Source organism: Branchiostoma belcheri, unplaced genomic scaffold (assembly GCF_001625305.1).
Source record: "Branchiostoma belcheri isolate BF01 breed outbred unplaced genomic scaffold, Haploidv18h27 scaffold105, whole genome shotgun sequence".
In the NCBI taxonomy this organism is placed as follows: domain Eukaryota; kingdom Metazoa; phylum Chordata; class Leptocardii; order Amphioxiformes; family Branchiostomatidae; genus Branchiostoma; species Branchiostoma belcheri.
Window position 1 is genome coordinate 646691 of NW_017802436.1, and position 22952 is coordinate 669642.

At 45.4% G+C, this 22952-nt stretch overlaps 1 protein-coding gene across 1 annotated transcript in view; it reads left to right on the forward strand.

The window, feature by feature from the left end:
• Window positions 1-21444, forward strand: part of LOC109477278 (protein SZT2-like) — a 25047-nt gene extending 3603 nt beyond the window's left edge. Inside the window, exons 4-27 of the mRNA XM_019778377.1 lie at window positions 140-217; window positions 493-678; window positions 1034-1254; window positions 1735-2488; window positions 2979-3162; window positions 3612-3856; window positions 4377-4523; window positions 4839-4904; window positions 4948-4986; window positions 5030-5169; window positions 5674-5789; window positions 6302-6528; window positions 6922-7617; window positions 7955-8167; window positions 8680-8898; window positions 9628-9822; window positions 10421-10681; window positions 11036-11211; window positions 11551-11758; window positions 12173-12347; window positions 12814-12972; window positions 13415-14266; window positions 19741-19888; window positions 20184-21444. Coding sequence (XP_019633936.1) covers window positions 140-217; window positions 493-678; window positions 1034-1254; window positions 1735-2488; window positions 2979-3162; window positions 3612-3856; window positions 4377-4523; window positions 4839-4904; window positions 4948-4986; window positions 5030-5169; window positions 5674-5789; window positions 6302-6528; window positions 6922-7617; window positions 7955-8167; window positions 8680-8898; window positions 9628-9822; window positions 10421-10681; window positions 11036-11211; window positions 11551-11758; window positions 12173-12347; window positions 12814-12972; window positions 13415-14266; window positions 19741-19888; window positions 20184-21357 — 6879 coding nt within the window. The 3' untranslated portion in view covers window positions 21358-21444. The remainder of the gene's footprint in view (window positions 1-139; window positions 218-492; window positions 679-1033; window positions 1255-1734; window positions 2489-2978; window positions 3163-3611; window positions 3857-4376; window positions 4524-4838; window positions 4905-4947; window positions 4987-5029; window positions 5170-5673; window positions 5790-6301; window positions 6529-6921; window positions 7618-7954; window positions 8168-8679; window positions 8899-9627; window positions 9823-10420; window positions 10682-11035; window positions 11212-11550; window positions 11759-12172; window positions 12348-12813; window positions 12973-13414; window positions 14267-19740; window positions 19889-20183) is intronic.
• Window positions 21445-22952: the final 1508 nt, after the last annotated feature.

Sequence of the window (22952 nt, forward strand, 5' to 3'; positions counted from 1 at the left end):
ATTTTTTTGTCAAAATTTTTTTGTCAAAATTTTTTTCAAAATTTTTGTTCCAAATTTTTTTCCAAAATTTTTTTTCAAAATTTTTTTTCAACAAATTTTTTTTTTTTACATTTTACATTGTGTTCTTCTGTTTCTACAGGTGAACTTCCTGCTGAAGGATGAGATCACGGCAGCACTGCGCCTGATCCGCCCGGTGACAATCCAGACACTCGAGAAGGTGAGCTGTGAAATGCTGGACAAACAGACCCAAAATATTTTAATTATGTCAAGTCATAGACCCCGAGTTTTTTTTGCCCTGCAGTGGCATAGTTACTTCGGAATCCGCATTTGTTGCGTTTTGCTGCTGTGTGATGCATTGCACAAGAGTCCTCCAAATCGTGCCTATACTGGGTGCTACTGCTATATAGATGGTACACTATGTGCAAAACAACAATTGTTGGGCTACGCAGGACAAGGGTTAATTTCAATAAACCATTCATTCATTCCCTCCAGGTGGCTGCCCACGTGCATGACTCCTCCTGTCGGCTGGAGACCGGTCTGTCTGCGAACCCGCTGGACTTGCCCCTCACCATCCAGGAGGACGTCCCTCTGCAGTTCGTCTTCGGCTCCGACCAGAGCCTGGAACGGTTCGTGGTCGCTCTGGACGATCTGCAGCTGCCGGGCTACAGGCTGGAGAAGGTCTGCATAGCCGGTATAACGGCCTTGTTACACCTAACCTTTAAACATCTAACTGTTACAGGGACTCTAAACATTGTTTAATGCTGAGTGAAGAGACTCTTTTTACACAACCAAGTCTTTTATTCAGCACATTGCTGCACAGGTGAACCAGTCAGAATTGCCCTGAGGAAGGTGACAGTGACAGACGGTCACCGTAATGTCGGCTGAGTAAGACTGTCTTGGTTGTATAAAAAGGGTCTCTTCACTCAGTGTCTTGCCATGGGCAGCCTCATGAAACTATTCACGGATTGTTTAATGCTATCTAATGATAATGCTGCTACTGTTCTTGCATGGTCTGAACATTTTTTCTGGACAGGTCTGGCCCTGGTACTACACTGCGCTGGACCCGACCGCCCCCATCTGGAAGAGGAAGCCTGAAAACCTGAACGACTCCCTTCCGCTGAGCAGTGTGAGCAACTCGGAAGAAGTCATCTCCCCACGAAGCAGTAGGGACCACTCCGATTCTGTGTCCACTTCCTACAGCGGCAGGGATCACTCAGACTCGTTCGCTACAGTAGTGGAGAACAAGGTAAACAGGCAGGACTCCAACATGGCCACCTTACCCGGACAGGACACCAATTTGGCCACTTCACCCAGACAGGACTCCAATATGGCCGCCTCACCCAGGCAGGACTCCAATATGGCCGCCTCACCCAGACAAGACTCCAGCATGGCCACCTCACCAAGGCAGGACATCAATTTGGCCACTTCACCCAGACAGGACTCCAATATGGCCACCTCTCCCAGACAGGACACCAATATGGCCGTCTCACCCAGACAGGACTCCAATATGGCCGCCTCACCCAGACAGGACATCAATATGGCCGCCTCAATGAAACCGGACACCAATATGGCCGCCTCACCCAGACAGGACTCCAATATGGCCGCCTCACCCAGACAGGACACCATTATGGCCGCTTCACCTAGAGAGGACACCAATATGACCACTTCTCCAAGGCAGGACTCCAGTATGGCCGCCTCACTGAGGGAGGACACCAATATGGCCGCCTCACCCAGACAGGACACCAATATGGCCGCCTCACCTGAAGAGTCAAGTATTTCACCATCACAACAAAGTACAAATCAGACTCTTGCAGTTGATTCTGAAGAGCAGCTTCTAGGTTTGCCCCTTCCTATGGACACATGGGAATGCTTGGAGGATGCAGACAAAGATGAAGAAGCAGCCGTGGAGAAAGCCATCGACTCCACTGAACTGATCGATCAGGGGCTCGACGAACAAGACTTTACAAAAAATGCTGCAGATGGAGACGAAAATGCAGGTGACAAGACTACAGAAGCTGTTGAAGACCAACATGAGAGTGACGTATGTCTAGAACCTCCAACTGAAAATAGAGATCAGCAAGCAAAGAAGGAAACACAGAGTGACAACATAGAGGAAATTGACCAGAAAGAGCCAGGCAGCAATGTAGAGAAAGAAAAAGAGCAAGCGCATGCAGATGAAATGTCAGACAAAACTCTGGAAAATGCCAACAGCGATGAAACTCAACAGACCAAGCAAGAAACAGGAGACGTTACAGAATCACTTGCAGAGGGTGAACCTGTTGAAAGTCTTCCTTCAGAGCAAACCACAGACAATTTGAAAACTGATGACAGTGCACCTCTACAGCCAGATGATTCTAAAACTGCACCAACAGCCAAACCGGAGGGTCCAGTCCTGCCCAACTTCTGGCTGATTATGAAGGTCTCCACAGACAACAAACAAACGAATGAACAAACCGACAAAGTTGAGATGTTCTGTCATGCTAGGAAGGTACGTAGATAATTCGCATTTTCTGTAGTGAAATCACCCACTTGCGCTAGCTGGCTACCTCCCAAACGTAAGGATATACATATGGTAGAGCGCTGAGGTCAAAAAACAAAATCTCTTAATTCAGGTGCTGTTCCTTGTTGAGCTACTGAATGGCTAACCTTGTCCGCTCTTTTGTATATATTTGTGGTAACTATATTTGTAGATATATCTTTTTTAATTGTCAATTATGCCCCAATTCAGCAAAATTATGTAGCTGCAATGGCATATTATCTGTTGTCTTCATTTTATTTGCATATCAATCAATAGTTAGTGCTTATAAACTTGCATTTCTCCTCTGGTCTCTCAGTCACTGACGAAAGCTAGTGGATACTAGCTGAAACGTCTGACCATTTCCAAAATCATATCCAGTTGCTTGAGTAACTGCTTTTTGGCATATTATCTGTTGTGTGATTTTATTTTTGGAAATAAAAAAAAATGTTATTCCTTCCAGGGCAACATGGACGACCACTCCACGCTCTTCGAGACGCTTGGAGACAAAATCCGGAACAGCTGCAAACTGGTGAACCAGAAGATGCTGCTGCAAGACCTGCACGACACCCGAACCTGCAACTCGCTTCTTGTGGCCGAGGACGACGAAGACATCTGGCTTAAAGACGACTACGGACCCGGCGGAGGTGCGTTGTTTGATGTTTTATTGACAATCCATAATTTAGATTAAACATTTCATTAAGTTTAGCCAGGGTGCCATCCGATTTGCCAGGGGTTACCGTTACAAATCGGATGGCACCCAGGCTACATTATGTTTACTAAAGGAAAACATTATTATTATTATTGTTTTTGCTCTGTTTCCTCTTCTTCTTCTTCTTCTCCAAACCAAAAAGGTCAATGACCTGAACCAGATGTCTGTCACCATGGTTAGGCCTAGGAAAAAAATGTGTATCCTGTTTCCCGACCGAAACTAGAAAAACCTGCCTAGAATGCCCCGAGGAAGGTGACAGACGGTCACCGAAACGTCGGCTGTGAATAAAACACCTGGTTGTGTAGAAAAAGTCACTTTTAATACCCAATGACTTACCAACCTGATGAAACTATTAACAGATGTTATATGTGATCGTGTTCTCAGGTCAGATCGGGGTTGCAGCCATCAGCTCTGCAGAGGATTTTGCGGAGAAGAAGAAGTACCTTGCTGCCACCATGCAGTTCATGCCGGGGTACTTTGCGTGCGAGTGTGTGTGGCGGGTCCACTTCTCCATCCACCAGAGGCTGAAGACGGGGCCTGCGCGGGGGGTTTCACGCGGTCAGCAGGCCCTGAGGTCTGCCCTGTCGGCGTTCTCAGTCAACAACCAGAAGAATATGTTCGTGTTCCAGGTAAGGCCACATCAATTCAATCTGTTGCTTCTTGGATCTTTTTTTTTAAATTTTGAAAGAGGGCACAGCAAAAACAGAAGGCTGGAGCGAAAACTGTTCACTTCCTGAAACTCTGTGCACCCAGGTAAGGACTCTCCTCTTAGACTCTGTTGTTGTGTCGAGACTCCAATCTTGTGTCATTTTTTATATCTGAGAAACAGAAAATTAAACTGGTGTAGCCTAAACCAGCCTTCCAATTCATACATCTCACAAAATGTTGGCCATTTCATACTCCATTGCACACAAAAAAGAAATCAAACAATAACACTATCATACAATAACTATGTGTATATCAAAAGTAGCATTGGCATTTACTTATCATTTCTACTGTTGTATATCATTTATCATGTTCTTGCCTGGATTTGCAATGAGTAAACTTGAACTTTCTGTTTTCCAGGAGCGGACTGGAGCCGTGTTTTACCTGCAGCTGTTTGAGTCCATGTGTGTGAGTGGGTCACACAACACACTCAACCTCCCCGAGATTGGAAAGGGCGAGGATGAGAACTCCCTCCTGAGCTCGCGCACATCGTCGCTTCTCTCCCTGCCGATCCGGGGTGGGGCTGCGGAGCTGGAGGAGGACATCAGGGAGTACCAGCAGGCCGTGGAGAAGGACTCAGGGATGGACACGGTTTGTTTGTTTGTTTATTTATCTATTAAGTAAGGTACATCCATTTCCTGTAGTCCTCTTACATCCGGGAGTACCAACAGGCTGTGGAGAAGGACACGTGTGTGTATGTGTGTGTGTGTGAATATGTGTGTGTTTGTGTGTATGTGTGTGTTTGTGTGTGTGTGTATGTATGTGTGTGTTTTGTGTGTGTGTGTGAGTGTGTGTGTGTGTGTGTGTGTGTGTGAGTGTTTGTGTGTGGTTTAGCGTAACTAGAAAAGCTGTGGTTGGATTGGGATCAAACTTGTTTTAATGTTACAGTATTTACCGTTTTCCCAGGTTCAGTCCGGTTCCCTGTCCGCCCAGGGCCAGGCTGAGGAGAGCGTGGTCCTGATGTTTTTGTGTGTTTTACTGTCCCCAGGTTCAGTCTGGTTCGCTGTCCGCCCAGGGCCAGGCTGAGGAGAGTGTGGTGCTGATGTTTTTGTGTGTTTTCTGGTCCCCAGGTGCAGTCCGGTTCCCTGTCTGCCCAGGGCCAGGCAGAGGAGAGCGTGGTGCTGATGGTTCACGGTGTCCAGCCGGCCGGAGCCGAGATCCGCGTCGATTTGGTGCAGATCCTGCAGCACAGACTGGACGACGCAACGCTCGACGTCATCAGCCTCATGCTCGCCAGGTCCGGTTGGGTTTGGTTCGGTTTATTGAGATCTCCATTAGTGAATACTGGTACAACAGCTAAATCAGTAGAGTGTTCGCTTTGTAACCGGGAGGTCGTGAGTTAAAACCCCAGGCTTTAAAAGACTTTAAAAATGGTACATACTGCTTTCTCTGCTTAGCACAATTATGAGAATGAGAATCAAAGAGTTTGGGAAGGTCAACATACAAATTACAACAGTACCAGTGGGCTATCCCCTGCTGTAGTGCTTGAAAACAGGGTGGCCCATGGGCTACAAAATAGATGGGCACTGACATGTGACCATGCTAATGGTTGCAGGAGGGCTTTAACTTTTCTTTCTAACCATAAAGAGAGTGGCTGATTTTGTCCTCCTGCAGTGCTTGCACAACTGTGTCGCCCAAGGGATATGAAACGGAGATGGGTGCCCCCATATGTGGGAGGGCTTTAAATTCATTAACTAACTAACCATAAAGAGAGTGGCTGATTTTTGTCCTTCTGTGGTAGGAACCCGATGTGCCGACTGTCTCCGGCGGACGTCCTGTTCATCCAGCCTCCGTCGGAGCTGCCCACCCACACCCTTCGCCTGGCCGTTCCCGCTCAACTCTCCTCACACATACAAGGTACGTTTGTTTCGCATAACCGGTAAACCACCTGATTAGGCACCAGTTTTGTACAGTCATGTAAGAGCTGTACAAGCTGCGTAAGACCGAACTGTAAGGTTTGAACCACTCACACTGGGAAGCTGCCAACCCACAGCCTTCGCCTGGCTGTACCCGCACAACTATCCTCACACATACAAGGTTGGTTTGTTGTTTTTGTTTGTTTCACATACTGTAATTCATTTTATGCAAAATTTCACAGTCTGAGAAAAGTTGACATGTTCACGGAACTAATTATTATGTTCATGGTGGCAACAGGTGCAGGCAAAAGAAAGTTCAGTTATTTGTTAACTGTAAATGATAAGTTCATGGTACAGATTAAGTGACAGTGAAAACAGTGAACTTTCAAAGTACCCTGAAAAAATCAGGAATTACAGTAACCAGTAAACCACCTTTTTAGGCGTACTATGTTCAATATGCATTGCCATACATTGTACCATGTGCAATAAAGTTTCTCTTCTTCTTCTTCCAAGCCGTGGACTTCTACCTGAAGCAGAACCTTCTGCAGTTTCTCCACAACCCAAAGTTTAGCGACAGTGTCCACTTCCAGGACGTGGACCGGAAAAACGTGCCCCAAACCGACCAGGACGTGTTCCTGTACAACCGCCCGCAAGAGTCCGGCGGGAAAGGGATTGCCTGTATCATCCTCGGGCACGTCGACAGCGAAGGGAACTACATCCAGCCTCCTCCTGCCCCGAAGGTTTGTTTGTTTGTTTATGCTTAGGTCACATTTCCAAATCGGGGCCTGGCCGGGCTGTTTGTATGAACGAAATACTAACAATTCATATCAAGAATATACTGAAATAGTGCCCATGATTATTATCGAAAACTTTTTTGTGTTTCCTTGTCTTTTATACCATACTTTTTGTTTCATAAGATTGCCCGGCCGGGCCCCGATTTGGAAATGTGACCTCAGCATTAAGGAATCTCCAATTAGTGATGATACAACACTACTATTCCTGGAGTCCTCTTACATACATGAAATACAACGTTATACCATTAACAACTATTTACATCACTTCAGAAATCTACAAACTTTAAGGTATATTCAAAACGTTTACCACCATGAGTTAATTGGTGTGTTTGTGTTTAGGTGTCCGTCGAAGCCTACAAGGTCGCCATGACCTGGTCCAACTTCAAGCCGCTGATCGAGACGCACCGACTCGAAGCCGGTTGTTGCAGCTCTCCGGACGGCGGCGCGATTCTGCAGTTCCACATCTGGGAGCGGGGAGACATCGACTTTCCTCAGCTGGCAGAGAAGATCGGGCAGGCGCTGCAGCACGCGCTCTGCGACGTCATCACCGAGTACTACATGCTGACCGCGCCGATCGCAGAGCTGGAGGAGGATGGAGAGGAGGAGGAGGATCTTATGGATGAGGAGTTGATGATGGAAGGAGACGTTTCGTCCGCGGATGGAAGACAACTCTCGGAGGAGAGTGCGGAAGGAATCGAACCATTATCAGAGTCGACACAGCAGGCAAACCTGACGTGGAAGGAAAGGGAGATAGCCAGAAGGAAGGAGGAGGACCACAAGAGCCTGCTGTGGAAGCTACAGTCTGGTTCAGAAGGGGTGCTCCACACCATGTACATGGGGAGGGTACAGAGGTGGTTCGACTTCATGTACGGCATTAACAGCCCTTCGGTGGTCCGCGACACGCAGTCCGTGGACTCTCGCTACGCCATCCCCATCCTTCTGCGGGAACTCTGCGATCTGGTCCACCTCCTTGCAAAGGACAACACCTTACGGGTGTTCAAACACTGCCAGGAGCAGAACTACACCCTCCTGAAGGTTTTGTTTATTTGTTTATTTGAAGGATCTCCATTAGTATACGCTTATACTCACTATTCTTCCTTGAGTCTTAAAAACATATTACAAACTTATAACACAAACGTATATACACTTGCTTGTTGCCACACATAAAATACAACAACCTGTAACTATTACTTAACTTAACCTATCCTATTCTATATACAACAAAGTAATGAGGTAAGAGATTGTTTGAGGGGTCAGAGGTCAATGCAATAAATAATACATACAAGTTATATATTTACATTTAAAAATCATTATGCCAATGCTGCAGGGGTCTGTTTGTGTTTTTAACCTGTCCTTGACGTGTTTTTTGAAGGTTCCCAAAGGCCCGCCCAAGTCTGAGGAGGTGTGCCACGCTCCCGGGTTGGCTGACAACTACATCCTGCTAGCGCGCAGTCTGCGACAGTGGAGGGAGTGCATGGACGTGAAGTACGGGGACTTGGGAGCAGATGAGGAGAAGCCGCTGCCTCCTGTTTCGTACAAAGGTGTGCAGAAGTTCAAGGCCCAGGAGAGGAAGGGTCAGGAGAAGGTATAGCATTTTTGGTTTATTTATTTCCATTTCAAACACACTACAATAACAACACAATTATAGGGTATAGAATTTTCTTCTTACACAACCAGTAAGGTTCTCACCTGCATGGTTACATTTCTGGTTGTGTAAGAAGAAAATTCTATACCCTAAGTATCTTCCAACCTGATGAGATTATTTATGGAACACAATTATAATACAGTACACAATGCCATTACTTCGCAGCCATTAAGGCTGAATCGTGTCCAGTGGTTAGCGATCCTGCCTCTGGACTAAGAGGTTGGGAGTCCCGGCTGTTTTTGCTCACCCGACATGCACGCTACTGTTTAGAGTCGCAGTCCTTATTAAGACGGTATGTTAAGCTGTGGTCCACTGTTCATTGTGCTCGAAAAAGAGCTAGGGGAATTGGTAAAATGAACCTATAAATACTGTACATAGCGTCTGTCTTCTCTGTCACGACCAGTGGAAGATTAGCTCTTCAAGATCACTTTCACTTTCTGACACTACCCCAGGTAGCAGAAGCGGCGGGGCCGTCGCCCCGGCAACGGCTGATGATCGTGGAGATCCGGGACACGCAGATCACGACGTACCAGTACAACTGGGCAGGCGACCTGAGCGTGACCTTACGGCAGCAGCTGGCGCAGCTCAGCCAGTGGCACAACGCACGCTCCCACCTGCTGCAGTCCCTACTGGTACAGAAGTTGGGCCTCTTCCACCACCATCCTTACCAGGTCAGGGTTAGAGCTACTTATAGAAAATGTCAAAATAGCTATTAATAGATTAATCAAGTAATGCACACATGCTTTTTAGGTTTCACCATTGACGAAAAACCAAGGTCAGAGTTAGTAGATTCATACATGTACATATGTTTGTTTTATCCTGTAATTACTTTCTGTACGTTTTGCCATATTGTGTATTATAATGTATGGTTTCAATGTGTTCTGTGTCTAGGGCCCCACCGCTTAGCAGTCACAGTTTTATCACTGAGTGGGCTACCCTGGCTAAAGAAAAATAGGAAAAAAGGAAAAATAAAAATACCCACCCGCAGTCTACATTTTGCAGACCCTGAGACAATTTCAATACAGCAGAAGATAAATTAATATGCAACCTGCAATTTTGCAGACTGAAAAAATCAGGCTTGGGGTTCACTGGTGTTTAAGAGCTGTTGTGTAGTACAGAAACCGCAATTCAGCACTGGAGCTGCAAGGGCTTTTTAAACTGCATAAACCATTCTCTCTTCTCTCTCATTGTGGCATCGGAGACACAAGGCTTAAGAGTGTTGTGCCCTTGGGAAAGGCGCTTTACAGTCGACTTCCCCACCTGTGCAGTGGAGTGCCGCCCACCGAGCCTCTTTGGCTTGTCTGTCTAAGTGTGTGCCCAAAGCACACTACGAATTTGGTGATGTGTCAACATCTGCATATTTGTCACTGAGAGCTGTGAATATTATTCTTCTCCTTCAGGTGGAGAATGCTGCCAACCCGTTCCTGCGGTACTCTCAGGACGCCGACCTCCTGGTGAAGTGTTCCGCGCCGCCCGTTAAAGAGCTGCAGGCCCGCGCCGCGCAGGGGTTCCGGGGGAGCGTGCTGTTCCACCCGGCCCTGCGGAAGTTCGACCAGTGTCTGCGGGATGTACACCTGCGCTGCCCCATGCACCAGGTAAGGCAAACCCAAAACCTCGCTTCTTCCCTCCTGCAATAGACAAACACACTGAACCAGACAAACCCAACACCAAGCTTCTTCTCTCCTGCAATAGACAAACAAGTCACTCTTATCATTGTGAACTAATACTTACTTCAAGAAATATGAGTGGTGTACAACTGTACATCATATCATGAAAAAAAAATCATGCAACTTTATGGCTCTCTCCTACCCATTACAAATACGTAGAAATGGCCAGTACTACAGATAAAGAACAAAGTCCCCCACCTTGTACAGTAGGTATGTGCACATCTGTGATCTCTCCATACTGCTCAAAAGTTTTTCTGAGATCTTCCTTGCTACACTGTGGAACTTACAGCAAGATGTCTTTTCTATAATAGTACATGACAACATGGATACAAATACACATTAGAAATCATGAGCAGGGCATGAAATTAATTTTTGCGAATAGGTGCACTGGTGCACCCAATTTTTCACCCAACCTAAAAGAATTGGGTGAAATTTCTGGTTGCACCGGATTTGGTGCACCGATGTGCCAACATCTGCACATTTGCCACCAAGAGCCATACAAATTTTTTCATTGTTATTCATTCAGGCGCCGTACGCCGGGCACCCCAACCCCGTGTTCCGGCACGGTATCCAGGCCCAGGAGGCACGGAACATCGAGTGGGGGGAGTACGACACGATCCACAAGCTGAAGAGCCTGTACCTGATGTGGCAGCATCGCAGCGGCCAGGTCAACGTCCCCATCCCGGACGATCTTATCGACCTGATGAAGATGCAGTCCCGACTCGTGCACTACTGCACCACTCCGCTGCTCTACCACCCGTTCTGGCTCGACCAGGAGAACGGGAAGGTTGTTTTTTTATTTGTTTATTTTATTTATTTATGAAGATTTACTACATTTGTGGAAGGATTGACATAACAGGTGAATGTCACCTCTTTGGGATGTCAAACCTGAGACCAGACTGTAAGGCTTGAACCACTCACACCGGGAAGGTCCACTACTTATTTCGATAAGTGCGGTGGGTTCTTTAACGTGTGTGGGGTATGGCTCTCCCAAAACATGGGACCTCCATTTAACGTCCTATCCATCTGCCCACCGAAGTGCAAATGGATATATATATATACAGGCTGGCCAACTGAAAGATCTGCTTGGAGATTATGTAATCAATACTAATATTTAATATATTTTGTTTTTTTATACAAGGCAAGTAACGGGCGGGTTGCTAGGAAAGCCACGCCTAGCGACGACGCGTGGCTGGTGGACCTCTCTTCGTCCTTCCTTCAGCAGTACATCCAGTACCTGCAGTCTCTCGGCTTCGTGCTGGTCCAAACCCGCCCGCCCTCCCCGCGTCGCATGGCACGGATGCAGCGCCACAGCAAGTAAATGAATGAGACTTTATTTTCGTGTCGTGCGCTTTCCCGCGCCCAGCCCGTGTGGGCTTATACGACACCTATTTAATGAATTATACATAAACAAAAGAGAATCAAAGGTACAGATAACAGAATCCAAACGAAATATGAACACAAATAAAGGTAGACTATATACAATAATAGTGAACAAAGTGAACTCATAACAGATCAAAAATGCAAATAAACAAATCTGTACATAATGAACCAAGATCTCACAAAATAAATACAAGTACATAAGGTAAATCAAACATAATAAGAGAAAACAAACGTGCAGAAAAAGTGACAACAGTTGATGTGTTATGAATACAGGTATCACGCTCCGTCAGAGAGCGGCATAGAAAAGACCACCACTCACCACCTACAGCGAACCATCCCCGGTGGTGTGTTGTTCATGGAGCTCAGTCTGCACTCACAGTTCTTCACTGTCAGGCAGTTTGCGCTGGAGAGTCATCGCCTGGGCCTGCCTGTCAACTCTCACCTCGCTGTGGTCTTCACTGATGAGTGTGACAAGTATAAGGTAGGACAGATCACTCGCCATTTCTAATAATAATATATGTTGCCTAGTTGATAGCCTGATTAAATCGCTTTTGCCGGCCGCCCAACATCCAGCCGGCCCCCGGGTGGCGGACTATGTAGTGAGCCCCCTGGAGCTTGGGTTACATAGGCTACCTAGTTGACAAGTCCCCAAATTCATTCAATCATTCATTTACTACTACTACTAATACTAGTACTACTTCATCCTCTACATGTACTTGTAGAGGAAGAGAGAATAATTTTCACCTACAATGTACCTTTCAGTTTGTGTACATGAGTGTGTGTGCTGTGCTGTGTGCGTGTGTGTTTATGTTTGTGTGTGTGGGTGCATGCGTGTGTGTGATGTGCATTTGACATGAATAAAATTACAGTAAACCATGATTTTCTTTCTTCCCAGGACCTGAAACATCTGCACTCCTTCTCCCATGACTTCCATCTTCGCTGTGCTGCCCTGTACATGAGCGGCCGGCAGCTCATCTTCCCACAGTGCTACGACCTCAGCACATTCCTGGCCGGCGTCGTCAACTTCTTCAGCCGGCCGCCACGCTTCTCTCAGAACCACATCCTCTCAGGTGAGCTTTCTTTAAGAAGGTTAATGTTGGGACACTGCTTGGCTGGCCAGAAAAGTTGTTGAGACTCTAATCCACAGGGGTATGGACTTGCTGTGCCCAAGAGGCAAATGGCAGGCTGCCATCAAGCCCCAGCATCAGAGTGCAAGCATGTCTAACCCTCGGTTACAGGGAACAACAGGACTGTGATAAACTGGATGGAGAGAGAGTTAGGTGGTCTTGTGGTTAGAGTTGTTCTAAAGGTTCTGGGATTGAATCCCTAGCACAATACTGTGCCTTTGGGAAAGGCATTTTACACACTCAACTCAGGCTAAAATAGCCTGCAATATGGCATTGTATAGGTTTGGTGATGTGCTTCTTTAAAACAAAAATTTACCGAGGATAGATGCAGTATACATGTACATGTACATAAAGCAGCCTGTAAAATGTGTTCAGTCTGAATGGAAATTTTTTTTTTTTTTTCACCCAGACACCATTACTGAAGACTGCCCCAAGCTGGAGGCGAGTCAGCTGTTTAGCTACACCCTGGAGCATGCAGACAGCTACGGGTTCAAGTCGCTGGCCATGAGCGGGCCAACGGGCGACATGACACAGGAACAGGACTTCGCTCTCATCACACTCAGTACAGGTGAAGTTTCTGTTTTGTGTTTCTTTTCTTGAGAGATTTCTTCAAAATTCAGTATGCACCCAGGTAATCAGGTACACAGGAAGACATACAAGCAACTGGAAGTATTGTTTTCAGCATACCTGCACTGGTGCAGGCTAGAAGGTCTTTTTCCACTCCTTGCAGAGCGTACATGCAGGATAATCCTGAAAAGATGCTGATGATGAAGCTAATTATAATTTGTGCCGCAAAATTGCAATTGACTTGAGATATAACTTGAACAAATATCATATAGACTTCTTACATTGCATACTTAATTCCAACAGGCACCACACTACATCCGGAAGTTGCCAAGCAAGAAGCTAATTATGGTGTATTTGTGTTAAGTTTCAGGACCGGTGTAGAATTGACTCGAGATGTAACTGAAATGAATATCTTATAACTTTCCTACATGTCATTCCAACAGGTGCCACGCCACATCCAGAAGTTGCCAACCTGCCCATGAACGACTTTGACGTCAGCCTGTTCGTCGTTCGCCAGAAGGACCCAGCAAAACCGCCCGCCACCTCCTCGGTCCTAACCCTGCAGTACTACGTCATCCTGACCAGCCGGCGCGACATGTTCCCGCGTCTGACCGTGGATGAGAAGATCGCGTTCCGCACTCGGGCCGGGCGCGCCGGCGGCCACCACTTCGGCCGCCCGGAGGACGACATGCCCCCCTGGCTACAGCTGCTCCTCTCCGAGTCCGTCACCGCGCGCCAGAAAATCTCCGGGACGATCGACGACGCGCAGCTTCACTGCCGGCGCGACCAGCTCTGGAACCGCCTGCAGTTTGAGAAACCAGCGGAGAGCGAGGAGAGGAAAGGGCGGCGCAGCGAGAGCGACGAGAAATCCCGCCGCGAATCGCTCGGGAACGCCAAACTCAGCTTTGACGAGTTCCAGGAGCTGATGAGTTTGGTGGTGTCGCGAGCGCTGACCGACATGGACCCGTCGCTCACGACGCTGCTCAGCATGGGCACAGCGTGGTACCAGGGGCTTCTCCGGGTGCTTCAGAGCCGCTTCCCCGCAAAAAGTCGCCACTTCAGCAGCCCAGACACTCACCATCACTACCTGGCCGTGCTCAGTAACCACGAGGATAACTTCATCCTACTCCACATGAACACGCAGACGCGATTCGCCGAGCTTAGCGCCGTGTTCCGGGTCGAGAATCAGCAGAGTCTGGCGACGAACGGAGACGGCTCGCCCGCGTCAGACTTACAGCGCCACCTAGAGGCTGTCGTTAACGCTGCAGCCTTCCACCTGTGGTCCAGCCTGTTGTAAAATCCTTAATTAACCATAAGCCTGCTGACTAGGTGTTTCTTGATCGACACCAAAAAAAACTGCTGACCCTTTTTTGGGTGGACCCCTGCAAGGGACATACATTTTACAAGCTGATCAACCTTGGTAAAAGTTATCTGCCAACTGCATCTGTAACTACGATATGTGTAAGAAATCTGCTGTTTAAATGTACCCTGACCTGAAATGTAGAGTATCATCATTGACATAGATGTGTAAAGTGAAATTGTAGCAAAGTTGTGCCATGTCATACTACATGTAGTATTTCGCTTGGTAAAATGGACACTATTACTACATGATGGGTTCTCGATATTTCAACATAAAATGGAAGATAAAACTTATGCCAAAAGCTGTGACAAGTTGGAATAGAAATATATTCATTGTTGTGATACTGTAATAATGTACAGGCTGTATATATAGAGAGAGATATGGGTGGGTAACAAGCTGCTTTATAATGTTATGTTCAACAGTTATTTTGCCATCATGTAAAATATACCTTAGTTTACTTGGGTCTAGATTACAAAATGTATAAAAGGTGTAATCATGTATGGAGAGAAATCTCCAAGATTGTATAAGGAAAGGTGAACATAATTACTTTGTAATTACCTTTATTGTTCTGTTTGTACAGAAAACATTCAACTGTGAGCATTGAGATAATAGAGTCGCTTCCATGCATCAGCATTTTCTTATTACGTCCGTGTACCTCCATGAAAAATGGAGGTATTGTTTTTGGCGCGTCTGTGTGTGTGTGTGTGTGTGTTTCCGCACATTTGTAGTCAGCATAACTTCAGAACGCCTTTATGGATTGTGATGATATTTGGTATACTGGTAAGTCTTAGGAAGATAAAGGTCAAGGTCAAATATTTCCGTAGTTGTTAGACTACAGTGGAGTGAGAGTTCAAGCAAAGGAGGAAACTGTGTTGCCACAGGCTGACAGGAAGAGACAGAAAGTGATTAGTGAGCGCTGATCCCAGTTTCCTATTTCCATTATTTTTCCCACTGGACTTCATAGCCTACCTTATCTTATGAAAGCCAGTTGGAAAATGCTACTAAGACAGAATTAATAGAACTAGAATCAATTATTCATTAGCCTGGAGTATTTAGCTTACTTTAATCCCACTCCCCAAGATTCGTTTCGCGTGTGACCTTCATACTTATTGAGATTACATGCCAGGGGATCCGGAGTTGGTCCGCTTAAGAGACATGAGAGAGTGCAGTTTGCTCTCTAGCAACGTTTTCTCACTATTTGGCCAATTCCTGCACTTTCCAGCCGCCTCCCGAAGCCAGGTAGAGGCTATCCCATGAGACATGTCAGAAAAGTGGGCAGGGCAGAAGACGGTGCCAATCTTCCCTTCCCACCTCTGCTTGAAGTGCACATCTGGATCCTGTTTTATAAGGGACAGACTCTGGCACAGCTTCAGTCAGTTTTGTCAGGAGATGTTGACCGAACCCGACATCTCGTCTCGCGGGGAAACTTAGTGCCAAATTCTGATGCAATCACGGCCAAATTAACTCCCTGCCCTTCGGCGGTAACCTGGCACGCATCCAGACTGTTCCAGTATATTCCTGGCCCATACAGATCAGCTTTACTGACATACATGTTATCTGAAATGAATACATAACTATAAATAAAATAAATGAATAACGTCACCTGTGTGTGTGCGTGTGTGTGTGTGTGTGTGTGTGTGTGTGTGTGTGTGTGTGTGCGTGCAGTATGTGATTGTGTGTGTCAGTGTGTGTGCCTGCGTGTATGTATTACATGTAGCAACATATAAACCTCCTTGGTATACGTTACTACTAAGTTTATATGTATCTGTTCGTTTTGTACTATGTTAAATGCTATTATTACACAGATTGGCCCTTTGCAGGGGGAAACGTTCACTTAAGACTTGGGGGGTGGGTTTCCGGAAAAGGCTGTGCTGTGCATGTGCATGTGCTGTGCCCCTCTTCAGGGCCCCAAGCCATCACATGTTAAAGCTGCATTATGAACCTTTTTACGCAAAATTTTTAAAATATTCTAATTATGATAAATTTCGGTGTTATCAACAGTTACTATCACTTTTTAACACATTTGTGTCATTATTTCACATTTCTGACGTATATTTTGTGCGTTCAAACAGTTCTTGTTCAGTTCCCGGTGCCCGGTGCCACCGGTTTGCTCAGGACAACAACAACAACAACAGGCAGTGGTTGGCCCCCCTAGTGTGGCTAATTGGTCGGGCATGACAGGATAGATAGACAGGAGCACATGTCACAAGATTGACTTCTTAATTGGAAACACTCATATCTTTGACATGAAGCGGAATATGATTATCTTAGTGTATCTTATTGGGTATCAATAAACTGTGCCATTATCCCTTCAAAAGAGATAAAAAATCTGGTAAATGATGAGGTCTTTCAGAAATCTGTACAAAGCTGTCAACTGACGCCCCACTGGGAGGTACATGTACCATATGTGGACAATACCATATGTTAGTCTCCACCAGACTCCTTTGCAGGCTGAATAAATAGTAGAAATTGGCTAAGGGGAACATCATTGGCCAGAGGAGTTGGCCGGCCATAGAGGGTCCAGCTTACCTGCAGGAGACTAACCATACATGTATGTGCTGTGTGGCCAGAGGTTTGAATAGAAGATCATTCACAGTTTTGTAAGCTCATAAGGAGCAAGGATGTTGTATTTTTGTTGCTGCGTTATTATTCTGGAACACTAAAGGGTTAAGTCAATGTACTATGTAAAGAAAAGAATGGAAAATATACTTTTTGTATTGTCAAAAAGTCACATAATGCCCCTTTAACATATGATGGCTTGGGGCCCTGAAGAGGGGCACAGCACATGCACATGCACAGCACAGCCTTTTCCGGAAACCCCTTGGGGGGTTTGTATTGTCGCAGGAAACAGTTGGACTGTTCTGGGCCGGAAGGCCACAAGTAGTGTGATACAATAGATAAGGGTCTCTGGGTTATCCAAGCAGATGCAAGGAGCCGGTTACTGTAAGTATCGGTGTAAATTACGCTGTTTTTTCGTCGTCAGTATCTGTAATCTCCAAGCAGATAATTTGCTGGCAAGGCAGTATCCATTGGTCATAGGAGTGTCCATTAATTAGCCACAGTGTAACAGGCCTGTTTCTTACAACAGAAGGATCCAGTGGATACTGCCTTGCCACCGTAGGATCTGCTTGGAGATTTCAACACTTAATTTAAAAGTATCTGGGCCAGCTGGATTGTGTATACAGTATTGTCCCGTGTCTGGCCCATGTTAGTCTAGTCTCTCTGGTTTAAATATACACAGTCTCTGCCAGCCAAACTAAGTAAGCAACACCTTAGCACACAAATCTTAGCACCTTAGCGCACAAATCGCTGCTACTATACTACTAAACAACGTGACGTGAGACGTATAAGTGAACTTGGCAATCATTGTTGCCATCTAGAGATCTTTATTCTTATGTAGCTACTGCTTGCATGTAACGCTACATATACTAGTATCTACGACACCGCTATCATGTACGTACGTGTGTCGACATGATGTTGTTAATCAATTCCTTTACTATTCTTGCGTGACCTAGCGTGACCTCTGGGGCTAGTGAAAGGGTTTCCCGGGCGCCTGGTGAAGCAAAAGACGTCAACAATTTCACCAAACTTCTGCAAAATCGTACGGTTCCAAAACAATTTATTTCTCCAGCTTTTCTGATGATATTAACATCAATTCTACTATTACAAGGATATTCGCAGCTACTGTTTCAAATCACATCACACCGGTATCTCTTAGAACCCCAGCAGACCCTTGCACACCCACCACAACTTGCTCCAGTGACCTGGGGTCAACATTAGAAGCCTGATACCCCCCGGCCATGACACTGTCACTCCCGAGGCGGTGCGGTTAGACTGGTAAGGAACCTTAGCAGTTTCCCCGTAAATATCGTAAATAGCGAGCCTTATGAAGGAGAAACCGTATGGCAGTGTATTCTGGTAAGTTGTTGTCCTTGTTTAACGTCTAATATATCGCTAGACGTGGTCTCTGGGTGCTTGTTTACGCTTGTGTTTCAGTCACGTTCTAGTACATGCCTACCTAGCCGCGGCGACTGTTGCAGGGCTTCTCTTGCTTGCAGTCTTTTAGTTACATTAGCCCTAACAACAGGTACACGTTGTTAGTGCTAATGTAAAAGACTGCAAGCAAGAGAAGCCCTGCAACAGTCGCCGCGGCTAATGCCTACCTACCTAGTCCCATGACCGACACTGGTCGTCGGGAGGACAAGGCAGACTTTGCAGCAGAGGTGTACCTGCAAGGAGGTTTAAAATCAAATATTTAACCTTCTTGGGACATGTATTTAACACTTGTTATCCTGGTCGGTAAGTTAGTTTTGTGTCTGGCTCCAAATCTGAAGAGTTGAGCGTGATGTTGGCATGACAAATTTGTTGCAGTGGAGCAAGGAGTTTTAAAATCAAAGTCTTTTAATATTTAATCGGGTCACAGACCCTTGACTTTTTTTTGCCCTGCGGTGGCGTAGTTACTTCCGCATTTGTTTGTTGTATGGAATGCGTTTAGCACAAGAAACACCCCCAAACCGTACATATAAGTTGTATACAGTATGTGCACTTCTAGTATATAACAGTTACCTAGGAACCCCATAATAACAGTTGTGCAAGTCACAGTGCAACCCTTGCCCCGCATGACAAGGCGTATTTATGTTTACCGAAGGAAAACATATTGTTTTTGCTCCATTTCTTCTTCCTCTTCTGTTCCAAACACTAACCTCTGACCTGGCCAATGGCGTCTGTCGCCATAGTAACTAGTGTTGGGTTACATACAATGTTGCAATTTCATAGTAGGCATTTAGGCTCCTGTCACCATATACATGTACATGTATGTGAAATGTGTTTGAGTAAGAATTAACAGAGCAGACCATATCCGAAGGTAAACATGATGCATTTGCTTTGCAATTGTTACTTCTCTAGTTACTATCCATAGCCCCTTGTGAAGGCCTGTGGTACGAGGCTTACACTGTGCCTAATGGAAAGGACTTCAACCTTAACCAACAACGTTTCGGCCCGTCAAGTTACAATAGATGCTTTTCATTGGCGCGGTAATGTAATCATTGTTGGCATACCTGGTCACCCAGCGACCATGTTTGCGGTCAAGTGAATTACAGTAGCAGTATGTTTGCGTGCTTAAGCCAAGAGAAATGTTTGCGTGCTTAACAAACATATTACCCTTAATCCAATCCGGCACCCCAGACGTCAGTTGAAAAGCCTCTATGGGCACGACACAATGACTGAAGAATGCCGCACACCCATTAGAAAAACAGGGAGACGTTAGATTGAAGGCAGAGTGGATTGAATATTTGTTTATAAAGACACATTTTTTTTGTAGTTCTTGTTTTTCAGGTTGACGGTTATGTAAGATGGTCAAAAGCTTCTTTTCTATTTTATCATTTATGTTTCCTTGTTATTTTCTTAAAGCCGTAACCAAGGAGATGATGACACGGTGTAGCCGCAAGAGGTCGCTTCTGTCCATCGGCGGTCTGATCCTCTCAGTCGCACTGCTGGTGCTTTACTCATGGAGTGTTCCAAGGTCATTTGAAGGTCAAATCAAGAGCAAACTCCAAAGGTGAGATAGGTCATCTACTTTCTTGAGCCTGTGTGGGCACTGAACTCAGACCGTATTGCTGATATATAGCCTGGTTACCAGACTCATTTCAGCTCCCCAATCTTTATCCATCTCACAAGATTCTTGAGCTGGAATAGGTCTGGTAACCAGGCTATGAAGTATATAATATGCTGTGTGACGATGCCTAGAGTTGCATCCTGCTTTCTTATGCTATATTTTCCTAATTTCGCCGTAGCTATAGATTTAATCGGTCACACCCAATAATCACAACACCAACTTTTTCCACTATTTTCAGACGCTTCCATGCAGGTGTGAGAGGAAAGAACGCCACCTTGTGGCGGCAGGTGGAACTGCATGGAGAGACCCACGCCTTTAAGTCCAACGACAATGATGCTGTTGGTACAGGAAGTCATCGTGGCAGCTGTAGGCAAAAATCTGACATAGTTTTCCTAAAGAGCCACAAAACGGCGAGTTCCACTGTACAAAACATACTGATGAGGTACGGCCTGGCAAATAACCTCACCTTCGCTCTCCCGAAAAGGGAGAACTTCCTCAACTGGCCAAAGTTCTTCCACAAGTCGTCTGTTCTGCAGGAACATCTCCATGGCAACGAGGGGCGTAACCATGGCAACCGCACAGCCTACAACATCCTCTGCCACCACACGAGGTTTCACTATGAGAACATCCGGGCGCTCATGCCGAACGACTCTGTGTACGTCACCATTGTCAGGAACCCGGTAGACATGTTTGAGTCCATCTTCACCTACAGAAGACTCGACAAGAAGTACCAGATTTCCCAGCCGAACTCCCTAAAGGTGTTCCTGGACAGCCCCTCGGACTTCGTGAAGAAATACGGCCGGACGGAGCATTCCCAGAATCCTCTGTTCTACGATCTGGGTTACGACAGCGAGCAGCTGACGTCATCGCAGACGATACGGTCGGCTATTGATCGAATCGATCAGATATTTCCCGTTGTCATGGTAGCAGACTATTTCGAAGAGTCTTTGATACTGATGAAGCACGTTTTGTGCTGGTCTCTAGATGACGTCACGTTCTTCAAGGTCAACGCCAGAAGCGAGGCGTCTGTGCGTCACGTGACCGAGGACATGGCGGGAAAAATCCGCCAGTGGAACAAGGCGGACGCCATGTTGTTCGAACACTTCAACAGAACTTTGTGGTCCAAACTCTCCAAACTCCCCTTCAACTGGAGACAGGAGGTCCAGCTCCTCAAGGAGAGGAACCAGCGACTTAAGGACGAGTGTCTGAAATCTGACGACGCCTCCAACACGGAAATAAAAGACGAGAAGTTCCGAGTCTGGGAGCCGGAGGGAGTTTCTGTTCGCGGGTTCCTCCTGAGAGACTCTGCCCGAGAGAACAGAACTTGTGCAAACATGGCGAAACCGCCCAAACCGTTTACTTACGAGCTACAGGACAGGGAAAGGGCGAGGTTTACACTCGGGGCGGTTTGAACTGACATATATGTTCATTTATACAATAAACAATATGATGCAATAAATCTAATGGTGAAGATTTAAAGAAATTACAGGTTCTATTGTTTTGGCTTGCCTGCCTCTGACGTGTGTTTCCGCACTGGATTGTCTTGTTCTTTTTGTTACCATCTTACAAACACACACTCAAACCTCCAAAACCGTTTACTTACGAGCTACAGGACAGGGAAAGGGCGAGGTTTAGACTCGGGGCGGTTTGAACTGACTTATGTGCAACTTGTTGCTTCATTTTTACAATAAACAATATCTAATAAATCTCATGCTGAAGATTTAGATAAATTACAGGTCACAAGGAACTTCTATTCACTTCAAAGAAGCCACGTGACAAGCTTCACTGGGTCAGTCTACTGAGGAAGACCAGAGTGACTGGTCGAAAGCTCTAGGTGAGAGAATTTTTTTGTGTTGGACCAAAAGTTTTAACTTTAAACAGGAACTTCTATCGTTCTGTTGGCTTGTCTGTCTCTTACGTGTGTTTCCGATCTGGATTGCCTTGTTTCATTTGTAATAATCCATGTGTTTCTGTGATGAGGATTATATAACGTTATATAAATAGTGACAAATAAATAATGTTGATTTCGCACAAATAGTCCCAAAGAAATCCCACTGTAGTCTATCAATGAAATAATACACGCAAATGTAGTTACAAAAATAAACACTTCCTTTTTATTTCTGTACAAAATACACACAATGTAATTAAGAAAATATATACATTTCAAATTAATACATCTTTAACTGCAATGTAGTTATGTACAGTTTATATACAACACATATGATATATATTTACAGTCTTTCAAGGAATGTAGCTAGCTTTAACAGATTCACAATTTAAAGCAGCTTTGCCATAATTACGACTAACGTTTTGTTGTACATCAACTTTACATCCATACTTTGCATGAAACTATTACTTGACTAAATGTAGTTATGTACAGTTATATAACATAAGTGTTTAACCATATATATTTACAGTCTCTTAAGGAAATGTAGGTAGCTTTGACAGATTTACAATTTAAAGCAGCTTTGCCACAATCACGAATAACGCCATGTTTTACAATAACATCACGTCCATTGCATGAAATTATTACTTGATAACCCGGATGGGAAAAGGGGAAATATGTACAACTTGATAACCACAGACGGAAATGTCGGAAAACAAGATCAACTAACTTTACTTTTTATGGTGATGATCATCATCTTAAACTTTTATACAGTTCATAGTTATACAGCAAAAGACACAAAGGTACATACTGTTACGTATACAATAACTGAGTACGTTCTAAACTAATTGGAGTCCTCTTAACTTATTGGACCTTAAGTACAAAATTGAAATATCTACTGTGTCAAAAAGCTTTTAATGGGAGTCTTGTTGCCTCAAATGTGCGTTTTTCTTCTTACGTAGACAGCCATGGCAGGAGGATGAAATCTACAACTCAAAGACATTTTAACAAACATTGTTCAACAAGATGGAGAAAACACAGATGGGTAATTTCATCATGGGGGGGGGGGGCGAGGTCCTAGTCTATCAAAATAAATCATGAACAATGAGGGGAAAAGACAGC